Source organism: Palaemon carinicauda, chromosome 27 (genome assembly GCF_036898095.1).
Source record: "Palaemon carinicauda isolate YSFRI2023 chromosome 27, ASM3689809v2, whole genome shotgun sequence".
Lineage (NCBI taxonomy): Eukaryota > Metazoa > Arthropoda > Malacostraca > Decapoda > Palaemonidae > Palaemon > Palaemon carinicauda.
In genome coordinates this window covers 1,877,057-1,891,410 of record NC_090751.1, presented here as the reverse complement: position 1 = coordinate 1,891,410, position 14,354 = coordinate 1,877,057, and the positions used below count along the sequence as shown (strand labels likewise).

Below are 14,354 nucleotides of genomic sequence, written 5' to 3'. Positions count from 1 at the left end.
TTGGGCTCAAAACCTTACAGAGGAGAGTGAAAGTTCTTCATTATTAACACTCGGGTACTTTCAGGAAAATACCGTCGTACACAAAGATTATTAGGATATTGAGAAGTTATGTGATCGATACATGAATGCTGGCTTCAAATACTGGTAAATTATTAGTAATATTAGGCAGTTTTTAACTGCCTGATTTTACCTTTCAAATTATTTAAACTAAACAGTAGGTATGGAATATGAAAACTTGCAGCACTTGTTGCAACTGAATAATTACCGGTATGTATTGCATTATGAAAATGTTAACATGAAAATTTAAAAGAATCTAGAATTATTTTCAGAATTACAAAGGTTTCCAAGATTGCATACACCAAGAATAACTATCAGCCAGCCACAAGAGCAGATACAGTAATATTCGTGAATCTAATTCCCAAGAACTGAATTATACGAACGGTGAAATAAATTTTTATATTTTCTTACATAGAAAATAAAAAAAAATAAACAAGAATTCATCTACTTTTAAAAATATTCTTAAAACTCTGCTGACTTTGCAGACAACTTATGCTGACTTTCTTACCTCAAAAACTTTTTCCTCTTCTTTCATTCCCATAGAAAGGTAATTTTTTCTTTTTATATTTCACTGGTATTCCCCATCGCCCTTTTCACACAAATACAGTACAACGTCTACTCTTTCATCAATCATATCAACTTCCATAATTTCTCGGACTTCTGTAATTTTATGGACTTCCATAATTTCTCAGACTTCTGTAATTTTATGGACTTCCATAATTTCTTAGGCTTCTGTCATTTTATGGACTTCCATAATTTCTTAGGCTTCTGTAATTTTATGGACTTCCATAATTTCTTAGGCTTCTGTAATTTTATGGACTTCCCTAATTTCTCGGACTTCTGTAATTTTATGGACTTCCCTAATTTCTCGGACTTCTGTAATTCTATGAACTTCCATAATTTCATGGACTTCTGTAAAATTATGGACTTCTGTAATTTCTCGGACTTCTGTAATTTTATGGACTTCCATAATTTCTCGGACTCCTGTATATTTATTTATGGACTTCTATAATTTCTCGGACTTCCGTAATTTTATGACTCCATACTTACGAACAATCCTTGGCCCAATCAAGCACAAATAAAAGTAAACTAAGGCAGTAAAAAAGAAAATTCGAGACAATCATTAACAAGAGTTTTATAAAAGAATTAATTACGAGTTATTAAAAGAAATAATTCACTCATTTGCCTGGTTATACACGTCTACGTTTGGTCAATACGGTTATTTCATTGAAAAAAATAACCTACTGACATGATCATTCCTTATCATGCTTTCTTATAAGTAACTGCCTTAAAATGACAAATTCGAAGATAATTTGTATTTTTCCTAACTAGCTACCCCTCCCCCCCTCACACACACATGAATGCTCACTTTCACTTAGAGGTAGGACTTGTCTTGGGGGACAGGGCTGGCGGGCAAATATGTGTAAATAGCTAAGGTTTGTATGGTTAGGAAAAATACAAATTATCTTCGAATTTGTCATTTGTTCCGTAACCGAAATACAAACCACGCTATTTACAGAGAGTGACTTACCCCTTAGGTAGGGTGGAAAGTCCCCAGCCATACTGGCTTTGGCTTTACCCGGGGACTCAGAATCCGAGTGAGTCGCACTCGAGAAAAGGAGTCCCTGCACCTCACAAGTTCCTTGCTCCGCAATGAACCATGTGGCCTACGTAAGCTTGTGTGTGAAGGAAGAAGTGTGACCCGTCCTAGACAGTTGACCTGGAGTTCCAGAAGGAGCTCTGGGTTAGGACGTTCCCAATACCACCTCGTCAGGGTATGGGGGACGCGCCAGTATTGACTCAATACTCGGAACACAAGGAAGCATGGTTTACCTGCAGAGGTTCGAGGTCCTTCACCCAGACCTGAACCGAAGTTCTAGATCGCGAGGGCGAACGTGGGCGCACAGGGCGCGTAACAGGAACCAACAGGAACAGCAGGGATGATCATCACGAGAGCGCTGATGAGCAGGAGAGCGCCTGTGCGCTAGCACTGAGCAGGAGCAGGAGAGAACACAGCAGAAGGGCGCGCAGGGGAACCCTGACACGCAAGGGAAGAACCCCCGTGGGAGGCAACCCTTTGCCCCGAAGGGATCGTTGTCCGTCGGGAGACTGATGTCCGTCGGAAGACCGTTGTCTGTCCGCCGGAAGACCGTTGTCCGTCGGGAAGACCGTTGCCCGTCGGAAGACGAGATCAGACTGCTGTCAATCTGCACTAAGGCGGAAGATCAAGAAAAAGGAGTTGTAGGCTGCAAACGGAGATTCAAAAAGGCGCCTCTTAGCACCCTTATAGGGAGATGAGAGGCCCTTACGATGAGGCGGACAGTGGACCTTACGGCGAGGGAGGCCAACAGCAACAGCAGCAGAAGAATCCTCCGAAGAGGAGTCTCTATGAGTGTACTCTCTCGCGAACGAAAGAGAAACACTTCGTAGAAGAGACTGGTCAGCCAGTGACCCAAAAGGAGCAATCCTCCGAAGAGGAGCTCCTGCAGTTGCCCAGCCTCTTGAGCGAAACTGCAGGTGTGACCGCTCAGCACCAAGAGCAAAGTCGCACGAAAAAAAAGGCAAGAGAAGAACCCCCCAAAAGGGAAAAAACTTAAGCCTGGACAGGAAAAACGTCCCTCGGAAGGAAAGTTACCCGCCTAAGGAGGCAAGCCTCCTGAGAGTTCTAAAATGAACTGGAGAGCTGTCCGTCGTCACGGGAGTACTTCCAGTAGAAGGAGACACGCCCCTGACGAAAATACAAGGGGGGAGGCAGCAACAGCTGAATCCCCAGGCCTCAACAAGACAGCTCACACCGTTGCCATATTACAGAAACGAACTAGATCGGTAACTAAAAAAGAAATAAAACAAAAATTATTAGTACACATTCATTCTCCGGGAAGGCTCCGAAGAGGAATCCCGAGGGAAAGGAAACAAGAATTACACAACAGGCACGTGCCCTCACAACCACTTACACTCACGGAAGGAGAGCTGTAACCAAAACAGAATTATAACAATTATAATTATGTAACTATGTAATTATGTAATTTAAAAATGAATGAACACTAAAGAAAGAACGAAAACCCCGAAAGGAATCGTTCTACAAGCTGGAAAAAAAAAAAAAACTACAATTAGATTCATAAACTAATTGAGACAAACGTACGGCGTAGCAACCCCCCCATACGGAAAGGAAGCTACAAGGGCGTAGTAACACGTAGTAAAAGGGTGAACGACCTCAAGAGAGAGAGAGAGAGAGAGAAAGACCGAAGTCAAACTCGATCGCCACCCATAAAATACGCCGTGGTGGCCAAACTGCAGAGGACACCACGTAGATATCGTACACTACACACACAAATCTGAAAAGGAAACTTACTGATTTCTATACTCAAATATATATACAAACATGAAAAACATGTTTATATATATATTGAGTAAAAGAAAATTAAGCGATTAAGTAAAGACAAAACAAACAATGGCTGCCAAGAGAGGACCAAGACAGAGACGTCTGTCACAGTCCGAGCCAAAAGTGAAAGTGAGCATTCATCTGTGTGTGAGGGGGGGGAGGGGTAGCTAGCTACCACTCCCCTAACCCCCCGCTAACTAGCGCGGGGGTAATACACCCTCATTAAATTCTAATGGCTCGCCATTTCAGCTGAGCTAAAAGGTAAACCCTCTGTAAATAGCGTGGTTTGTATTTCGGTTACGGAACAAATAGCAATATCTTTAATGATGATCAAATTTTCTAGTAAAATATAAAATTCTTAGTAATTTGTAATTTTCCTAGCATACTTACCACGGACTACTCTCTCAGGAGTTACTCTTTAGTTTAAACTTCCGACCAGAAAATTTTCCCCCCAACCAGGACTCCATTCCAGGTGAGAGGCATAAGGCCTCAGGCCGGTAAAATGCCCCAGGGGGTGTGCCCTACGCAAAGCGACCTTCCACTGTCTTTGACCCACAAATAATTGTGAATACAATTCTAATTCAAATATCTGGCAAAAAAATTTCTTCAGTTGATATCAAAATTCTTTCTTGCTTTGTTATTAAGTAGCAACGAAAGTTTAAATGTCCACACATATAAAGAACCATATTTTAAAAATGTAAATCTTCATTCATCTTTTGGTTACTTTGTGATTTGAAAAGTTAATGATTTTTTTAATCATACCATGACATTAAAAAAGGGTAACTTTTTCTAAATTCAAACATCCTACTAATTGTTTTTAATTTGCCTATTTCTGTTTCAGAACTTAATATGAAGCATTTTCAAAGAATATTACTTACAGGAATTTGTTTTTAAATCAAATAATCTTACATTTAAAGAAAAAAAAATTTACACTTGTTTTATCGAAACATTTCATAAAACTCCAACAACTCACTATGTAAAGGCTTATAGCAAAGATACGCATGAAAAAGAAAAAAAACATATGCATCATTTTGTTGTGCTGGTGACAGTAAGACAATGACACACCATCATGCTCGCTCAACTCAAATCACCATCAGCCTCCTGCACTGAAGGGGTAAACCACTGCACTGTAATTATTTAGTGGCTACTTTCCACTTGGTAAGGGTAGAAGAGACTCTTTAGCTATGGTAAGCAGCTCTTCTTTTAAAAGCCTACTTTCCACTTGGTAAGGGTAGAAGAGACTCTTTAGCTATGGTAAGCACCTCTTCTTTTAAAAGCCTACTTTCCACTTGGTAAGGGTAGAAGAGACTCTTTAGCTATGGTAAGCAGCTCTTCTTTTAAAAGCAATAAGCCTATCCTTTGTTAGGTAGAATGCAAAGAATTATGTCAAAATCAGGCTATTATTAACAAAAAATATACCAATAAAAAGCCAGTCAGGCTGGGAGGAACATAGAGAGGAGACATCCCCTTTTTTTGTTTCATTTGTTTGATGTTGGCTACCCTCCAAAATTGGGGGAAGTGCCTTGGTATATGTATGTATGTAAAATGCCAGTATATACAGAAATTACTTGAAAACGAAGTGTAGTTGATGGCTAGTTCTATACCCAACACCTACAATTAGACAAAGAGAATAACAATAGGTACCTTCTTGCTAATTTCTTCAATGACATAAGCAAATCACAAAACCAAGGCCAATGAAAGTAAAGAAATCATGCAATCCTTAGATTAATTGTTGATAACTGCAAACAATATCTGGGGAGTCCAGTAATTGGAGAGGATGATTCATCTTTTTTTTCAAGAAAGGAACTGCTTCTAGGACACTCCAAAATTAAACCATTGTTCTCTAGTCTTGGGTAGTGCCACAACCTCTGTACAATGGTCTTCCACTGTCTTGGGTTAAGAGTTCTCTTGCTTGAAGGTACACTCGAGCGCACACTCCTATCTTATTTCTCTTCCTCTTGTTTTGTTAAAGTTTTTATAGTTTATATAGATGATATTTATTGTTGTTACTCTTCTTAAAATATTTTATTTTCCTTTTTTCCTTTCCTCAACGAGCTATTTTCCCAGTTGGAGCCCCAGGGGTTATAGCATCCTGCTTTTCCAACTAGGGTTGTAACTTAGCAGGTAATAATAATAATAACAATAATAATAATAATAATAATAATAGTATCATGGGACATGAAGTGGCTAATTATATGTAATGGGGTTTCTGGCAAAACAAATATGATTAAAAAAACATTGAATGAAATGAATAATAAACAAAACAAGTGAACTCAAAGGATTAGAATACTTGGAAAGAAATTTTCAAAAATACATAAATTAATAAGAAAGACTTTATTCACCATTCCCTATTTTAAATTTAATCATCACAGTTGTTTCAAATTCATTTTGGTCAGCATGCTCTATTACGCTTATTAACTGAACCTTAAACTGAATAGCGATCGTGTAACGTTAAAGTCTTAACCCTTTCATCCCCAAAGGACGTACTGGTACGTTTCACAAAACTCATCCCTTTACCCCCATGGACGTACCGGTACGTCCTTGCAAAAAAAAACTATAAAAATTTTTTTTTCATTTTTTTGATAATTTTCTGAAAAAATTCAGGCATTTTCCAAGAGAATGAGACCAACCTGACCTCTCTATGACAAAAATTAAGGCTGTTAGAGCAATTCAAAAAAAATATACCGCAAAATGTGCTGGAGAAAAAATAACACCTTGGGGGTTAAGGGTTGGAAATTGCCAAAGAGCCTGGGGGTAAAAGGGTTAATAAAGAAAAAATTCTGCACTATTTACCTTACATGCACTGCAAGTACCACCATGAAAATAAGAATGTGGAGCCACAACTTCGCAATCAATTCTATCGCACCCAATACAGATCTTTTCCACATCTTGCTTTCCCTCTCGGACAGATTTGATCAGAGCGGCTGGAGTCGAACGAAGAAAAAATGAACAAATGAGTAAATTGAAAATAACTTGATCAATCTAAACAGAATTTCTTGAATAAAATAACTAGTTTTTTATCCTGAAATTAATGCATTATAAAATTCTACGCTTTTTAAAGGCTCTGAAATATGATATTTTAATTATAAAATAAATTTTTGAATATACTTACCCGGTGAATATATAATAGCTGCAACTCTGCAGCTCGACAGACAACATACTCAAAAAACTCGCGAGCGATCGCTATGCAGGTTGCGGGTGTACCCACCAGCGCCAACTGTCGGCCCGATACCGCTCTCGAATGTAAACAAAACCTTCAATTCTTCTCGTCCCGCTGCGTCTCTATTGGGGAGGAAGGGAGGGTCATTTAATTTATATATTCACCGGGTAAGTATGTTCAAAAATTTATTTTATAATTAAAATATTTTTAAATATTAAAACTTAGCCGGTGAATATATACTAGCTATTTCACACCCAAGGAGGTGGGTAGAGACCAGAGTTAATATGTTTACAGCGTATAAGCTAAGAGTTTTTTCATTTTGACAGTTATCAATATAACAAAACCAAAATAAATAGGTACCTGGTAAGGAAGTCGACTTAGACGATTACTCTGCCTTTTAAGTCTGTCTTCCTCATGGAGCCCAGCGATCCTCTTAGGATGCTGACAGACTCCCAGGAGCTGAAGTATCAAGGGCTGCAACCCATACAACAGGACCTCATCAAACCCCTAATCTGGGCGCTCTCAAGAAATGACTTTGACCACCCGCCAAATCAACCAGGATGCGAAAGGCTTCTTAGCCTTCCGTACAACCCAAAAAACAATATTAAAAACATTTCAAGAGACAGATTAAAAGGATATGGAATTAGGGAAGTGTAGTGGTTGAGCCCTCACCCACTACTGCACTCGCTGCAATGAATGGACCCAGTGTGTAGCAGTCCTCGTAAAGAGTCTGGACATCTTTCAAGTAAAATGACGCGAACACTGACTTGCTTCTCCAAAAGGTCGCGTCCATGATAATTTGCAGAGATCTATTTTGCTTAAAGGCCACGAAGTTGCTATAGCTCTAATCTCGTGCGTCTTAACCTTAAGCAAAGATCGGTCTTCCTCACTCAAGTGTGAATGAGCTTCTCGTATTAACAATCTGATAAAATATGACAAAGCATTCTTTGATATAGGTAAGGATGGTTTCTTAACCGAACACCATAACGCTTCAGATTTACCTCTTAAAGGCTTAGTACGAGCTAAATAGAACTTAAGAGCTCTAACGGGGCATAATGCTCTCTCTAACTCGTTGCCCACGATCTTTGATAAGCTAGGAATATCAAAAGATTTAGGCCCAGGACGAGAAGGCAGTTCATTCTTGGCTAGGAAACCAAGTTGAAGAGAACAAGAGGCTTTTTCTGTCGAAAAACCGATGTTCTTGCTGAAGGCATGAAGCTCACTGACTCTTTTAGCTGAGGCCAAGCACACCAGGAAAAGAGTCTTAAGAGTGAGATCCTTCAGGGAGGCTGAATGTAAAGGCTCGAACCTGTCTGACATGAGGAATCTTAGGACCACGTCTAAATTCCACCCAGGTGTAGCCAAACGACGTTCCTTAGAGGTCTCAAAAGACTTAAGGAGATCTTGTAGATCTTTATTGTTGGAAAGATCTAAGCCTCTATGCCGGAAGACCGAAGCCAACATGCTCCTGTAGCCCTTGATCGTGGGAGCTGAAAGGGAGCGAACTCTTCTCAGATATAAGAGAAAGTCTGCGATTTGGGCTACAGAGGTACTGGACGAGGATACAGAAACTGACTTGCACCAGTCTCGGAAGATTTCCCACTTAGATTGGTAAACTCTAATGGTAGAAGCTCTCCTCGCTCTTGCAATCGCACTGGCTGCCTCCTTCGAAAAGCCTCTAGCTCTCGAGAGTCTTTCGATAGTCTGAAGGCAGTCAGACGAAGAGCGTGGAGGCTTTGGTGTACCTTCTTTACTTTGGCTGACGTAATAGGTCTACTCTTAGAGGAAGACTTCTTGGAAAGTCTACCAGCCATCGAAGTACCTCGGTGAACCATTCTCTCGCGGGCCAGAGGGGAGCAACTAACGTCAACCTTGTCCCTTCGTGAGAGGCGAACTTCTGCAGTACCTTGTTGACAATCTTGAATGGTGGGAATGCGTAAAGGTCTAGGTGAGACCAGTCTAGGAGAAAGGCATCTATATGTATTGCTGCTGGGTCTGGGACTGGAGAGCAATAGATTGGAAGCCTCTTGGTCATCGAGGTTGCAAAGAGGTCTATGGTGGGTTGACCCCAAGTCGCCCAAAGCCTCTTGCACACATCCTTGTGGAGGGTCCATTCGGTTGGAATAACCTGACCTTTCCGACTGAGACAGTCTGCTAGAACGTTCAAGTCGCCCTGGATAAACCTCGTCACTAGGGAGATGCCTCGATCTCTTGACCAGATGAGCAGGTCCCTTGCGATCTCGTACAGTGTCAGAGAGTGGGTACCTCCTTGTTTGGAAATGTACGCCAAGGCTGTGGTGTTGTCCGAGTTGACCTCCACCACTTTGTCTAGAAGGAGACTCTCGAAGCTTATCAAGGCCAGATGAACTGCCAAAAGCTCCTTGCCGTTGATATGCATGCTCCTCTGACTTGAGGTCCACAGACCTGAGCATTCCCGACCGTCCAGTGTCGCACCCCAACCCAAATCCGATGCGTCTGAGAAGAGGACGTGGTTTGGTTTCTGAACTGCTAGGGGAAGTCCCTCTCGTAGACTGATATTGTCTTTCCACCAATTCAGGCAAGTCTTTACTTTTTCGGAAATTGGGATCGAAACCGCCTCTAGCGTCTTGTCCTTTTTCCAGTGAAAAGCTAGATGGAATTGTAGAGGTCGGAGGTGTAGCCTTCCTAGCGAGACAAACTGCTCCAGGGATGATAGAGTTCCTATCAGACTCATCCAATTCCTGACTGAGCAACGTTCTCTCTTCAACATCTTTTGGATTACGAGCAGGGCTTGATCTATTCTGGGGGCCGACGGAAAAGCCCGAAAAACTGGACTGCGAATCTCCATCCCTAAATACAGAATAGTTTGGGATGGGATCAGCTGGGACTTTTCCAAGTTGACCAGAAGTCCCAATTCCTTGGTCAGATCTAAAGTCCAATTGAGATCCTTCAGACAGCGATGACTGGACGAGGCTCTGAGAAGCTAGTCGTCCAAATAAAGGGAGGCTCGGATACCCGATAAATGAAGGAATTTTGCCACATTCCTCATAAGCCTCGTAAACACGAGAGGAGCAGGACTTAGGCCATAGCACAGGGCCCGAAACTGGTACACCACATTGTCGAACACAAAATCTCAGAGAAGGTTGGGAATCTGAGTGAATGGGGATGTGGAAGTAAGCGTCTCTTAGGTCGAGAGAGACCATTCAGTCTCCCTTTCTGACCGCTGCTAAAACTGACTTCGTGGTCTCCATGGTGAACTTTGTCTTTGTGACAAAGACATTCAGAGCACTGACGTCTAGCACCGGTCTCCAACCTCCTGTCTTCTTCGGTACTAGGAAGAGACAGTTGTAAAACCCCGGTGATTGAAGGTCCGAGACTTTGACCACCGCTCCCTTCTCTAGCAAAAGAGACACTTCTTGTTTCAGGGCTTGTCTCCTTGCTTCCTCTCGGTACCTGGGAGAGAGATCGATGGGGGACGTCGCTAGAGGAGGTTTGCGTACAAATGGGATTTTGTACCCCTCTCTGAGCAACCTCACAGACTGTTGATCTGCGCCTCTCTTCTCCCAGGCTTGCCAGAAGTTCTTGAGTCTGGCACCTACTGCTGTCTGAAGCTGCGGGCAGTCAGAATCTGCCTCGTGAGGACTTGGTTCCTTTCCTCTTTCCTCTCTTTCCTTCGGCACGAGCACTTCCCCTGCTGGGGGCTCTGCCACGAAAGGGCAGAATAAACCTGGACGCTGGCGTGTCTATCCTAGGTCTAGCAGACAAGGTAGACGAAGGGGTCCCTTTGCGAGCCGAGGACGCAACCAAGTCATGGGTGTCCTTCTGCACAAGGGACAACGAAATTTCTTTAACCAAAAGTTCAGGAAACAAGAACTTAGATAAAGGGGCAAAGAGTAGCTCAGATCGTTGACAGGGCGTCACTCCTGCTGACAGAAAAGAGCACAGAGACTCTCGTTTCTTTAGGACTCCTGACGTAAACGAGGCGGAGAGCTCGTTGGATCCATCGCGGATGGCCTTATCCATGCAGGACATGATGAGTAAGGAAACATCCCTATCGGCTGATGAGATTTTCCTACTCAGGGCTCCCAAACACCAGTCAAGGAAGTTAAAAACTTCAAAAGCCCTAAAGATGCCCTAAGTAGATGGTCCAGGTCTGAGGATGACCAACTAATCTTCGAGCGTCTCATGGCTAGGCGGCGGGGAGAGTCTACAAGACTTGAGAAGTCGCCCTGGGCAGAGGCAGGAACTCCCAAGCCGAGAACTTCTCCCATGGCATACCAGACGCTCGATCTAGACGAGAGTTTAGTTGGTGGAAAGGCAAAGGAAGTCTTCCCTAAACTCCTCTTGGTTTCTAACCAATCGCCTAACAGCTGTAAAGCTCTCTTGGATGAGCGAGAGAGAACGAGTTTAGTAAAGGCTGGCATGGCAGCAGGAACGCCTAAAACAAACTCAGACGGCGGCGAACGAGGAGCCACAGAGACAAAGTGTTCAGGGAACAACTCTTTAAAGATGAGCATGACTTTCTTAAAGTCCATAGATGGCGGAACTGCTCTAGGCTCATCAATATCTGAAGGATGATCCTCAGGCTGAGGGTCAGCAACGTCCTCATCCGAAAGTTCCTCATCTGATAACTGATGAGAGACAAGCACAGGGGTAGGCAATGCTTGACACGCAGCGTCCGTCCGCACCGGTGTAAAGGGGACGGAGCAGGAGGCAGCGTCCTGAAACTGCTGAACAGTCTGGGAACTGTCAACAACAACAGGTGCGTGAGGACGCACAGCGTCCACCCGAGACTGCTTAGACCGCCTGGGTTGTGCAGTCAAAACAACTCTAGGTTGCGGAGGTTGACGCACCGCGTCAAAACAAGTCAACTCTGATGCTTGGCGAACGTCCAGAACGTCACCAGGCGCATCAGTGAGTTGCTTAACGTCCACATTAGGTTGAAAGTCCACACGAGACCGCATCGGGTGTGGTACAACCCCAACTGGTTGACGTGAACTGGCAACACCAATGTCAACAGGACGCACAACAGAACGCTTGGGTGGCTGACGGCCAGGATCTCCATGAGATAAACGGCTAGGTTCAACGGAAACCTTCTCTGCGTTGTAATCTTCCATAAGGGACGCAAGTTTAGACTGCATGTCCTGTAGTACAACCCATTTAGGGTCTACGGTAACGGGTGCGGTAACAGCCGGGGTTAGCGTCTGAGACGGCACAACTTTGCCTTGCTTAGGCGGCGAGCAGTCATCCGATGACAGCAACGGGTCCGAACTGTCCCAATGACTACATCCGGGATGTTGGACCTGTCCTGAAGGGACCGACTTGCGTTTCAAAGGCCTAGAAACCTTGCTCCATGGTTTCTTGCGTGAAACGCCTTCGGACGACGAGGTAAAAATGGGCTCTCTCGTCTTATGGTAGGGGCGATCTTGACGAGATACGCCTGATACCATAGAGGGAACGTCTGTTCGCTGATCAAGGCCTCTCAAACCCATAAGTCGTACGACATTGCTTCTCCCCTGGGCTTGGGAGCTTGCAAGAGGTCCCTGACTAGGTGAACGACAGGCACGAACAGACGAACCCTCGGTCGCAATACTGTTCACAACACTTTGCGCACTAATCACTTTCCCACTTTCCGCCGTGGCACTATGGCACTTAAGTTCCTTCACGTCAGCCATGAGTTGATTACGGTCACTTGCTAACGCTTCAACCCTCTCCCCCAAGGCATGGATAGCACGTAACATGTCTTGCATCGACGGTTCCTGAGTGTTAGAAGGGGGGTTAGGAACAACCACTACAGGGGAAGGATTAGGTTCAGGGGCATGTGGAGAGGAAAAATCTACGGACCTAGAAGAACTTCTCCTTACCCTATCTCTCTCTAGTCTGCGTGTGTACTTATCATATTCGATAAAATCGAATTCCGAAAGGCCCACGCATTCCTCACACCGATCTCCCAATTGACAGGTTTTACCCCGACAATTGGAACAAACAGTATGAGGGTCGAGAGAAGCCTTTGGAAGACGCCTATTACAGTCCCTAGCATTACACTTTCGAAACCTAGGTACTTGAGAAGGGTCAGCCATTTTGAATTAGTCAAAGAAAATTCCAAAAACAATCCAAGTCATCAACAAGTAATCCGATTCAATAAAGAGTTCAAGAGTTTATGTTGAGGAAAAACACCTGTACTGCGAAAGCTCAAACCAAAATAAAGTACTTCACCAAAGATGATGGGAAAACTCCAGGTTCTACAGCGAGTATAAGTACGTCTTGTCGTCAACGTCGACAGAGAAGAATTGAAGGTTTTGTTTACATTCGAGAGTGGTATCTGGCCGACAGTTGGCGCTGGTGGGCACATCCGCAACCTGCATAGCGATCGCTCGCGAGTTTTTTGAGTATGTTGTCTGTCGAGCCTCAGAGTTGCAGCTATTATATATTCACCGGCTAAGTTTAATATTTAAAACATAGCATTCAGGTTTGAACGACATTCATGCCTTGTTTATTTGTAGCTGGACAAGCTTCTTAAATTTCTATATAAGTCAGACAAGAGCTAGTGGCTCAAATTTTTGTTTTCTTTAATGGCAGACCCTTTCAAATAAAAATAGCTTATAAAATGCATTTTTGAAAATGTATGTCTGGCAAATGTTCAAACACAAATACTTTTAATCAACCTTTATGTACAGATAGCAACTTTTCTATATCTATTCACGTAATGTTATACTGCATTTTGTATAATTGCACTGCTTACTAACAATATTTTTCCTTATATCAATTACAGTATGCATTTTCCTGCTACTTTACCCTCTTTTTGTTCTTATTTCCTTTTCTCACTAGGCTATTTTCCCTATTGGAACCCTTGGGCTTATAGCATCCTGCTTTTCCAACTTGGGCTGTAGCTCAGCAAGTAATAACAATAATAATAATAATATATTTCAAGCATAAATTCCTTTAATTATAACTAAAATCCATAAAAAATAAATATTGAAAAAAGATCATAAAAGTGTAACATGGTCCAAATGAAGGACTTCATATCAGTAGCAGTTTTACCATCACCAGTAAAATTTAAAATAAATCTACAAAAAGAAAAATTCTTGTAAAAATATTCAATAAAGATTACCTTTAGGTTTCCAAGTTTTTCTCGCTTCTGCACATGGGTCATCGCCATCAGATGTGGCAGTGGGAAAGAATGAGGCCTCTGAAGAGGAAAACTTCTCCCGCGACCTCATTTTCCGGATGCGGCTAAGACACCGGGCCACATTCGGAGAACATCCTCCTGTAAGATAAAAAGTGTTCAGCTTATTCTTGAACCTTCCAAATGGTAAAACACTATCGAGTTTACATAATCAGACATTATTAGACGCAAAATATAAATTTACAGTCCATAGTAGCTGCAGACTTACGACAATGTTAGGTTCTAACCAAACATTCATACTCTATAAATAGACATTATTAGACGCAAAATATAAATTTACAGTCCATAGTAGCTGCAGACTTACGACAATGTTAGGTTCTAACCAAACATTCATACTCTATAAATAGAGTATACTGTCCCAAATTCTAACACAATTTTATCGTTTCCTTTACCCTCTTGGTGGTATATTGTCATTAACATAATAGTTATCATTCAATATCAAGTATCAAGGTTTCAGATAGCTTAATGAGTTATCAAATGAGAAAAGTCCAATTCTAGATCCACACACACTTCCAATGTGGGAACACATTATCAGGTGGTCGCTCAAGTTGTGGGTTTTCGTATCTAGCTGATCTTCTTGCTCTTTTCTT

The 14,354-nt window shown here is 42.5% G+C and overlaps 1 protein-coding gene across 4 annotated transcripts in view; it reads right to left on the bottom strand.

The window, feature by feature from the left end:
• LOC137620500 (DNA (cytosine-5)-methyltransferase 3C-like) overlaps nt 1-14,354 on the bottom strand; it is a 102,991-nt gene that overhangs the window by 38,611 nt on the left and 50,026 nt on the right. For all 4 annotated transcript variants that reach the window (XM_068350678.1, XM_068350680.1, XM_068350679.1 and 1 more), the window contains 2 exons: nt 13,690-13,845; nt 6,233-6,363 (listed from right to left, as the gene is read on the bottom strand). In XM_068350678.1, the coding sequence (XP_068206779.1) occupies nt 6,233-6,363; nt 13,690-13,845 (287 nt within the window). The remainder of the gene's footprint in view (nt 1-6,232; nt 6,364-13,689; nt 13,846-14,354) is intronic.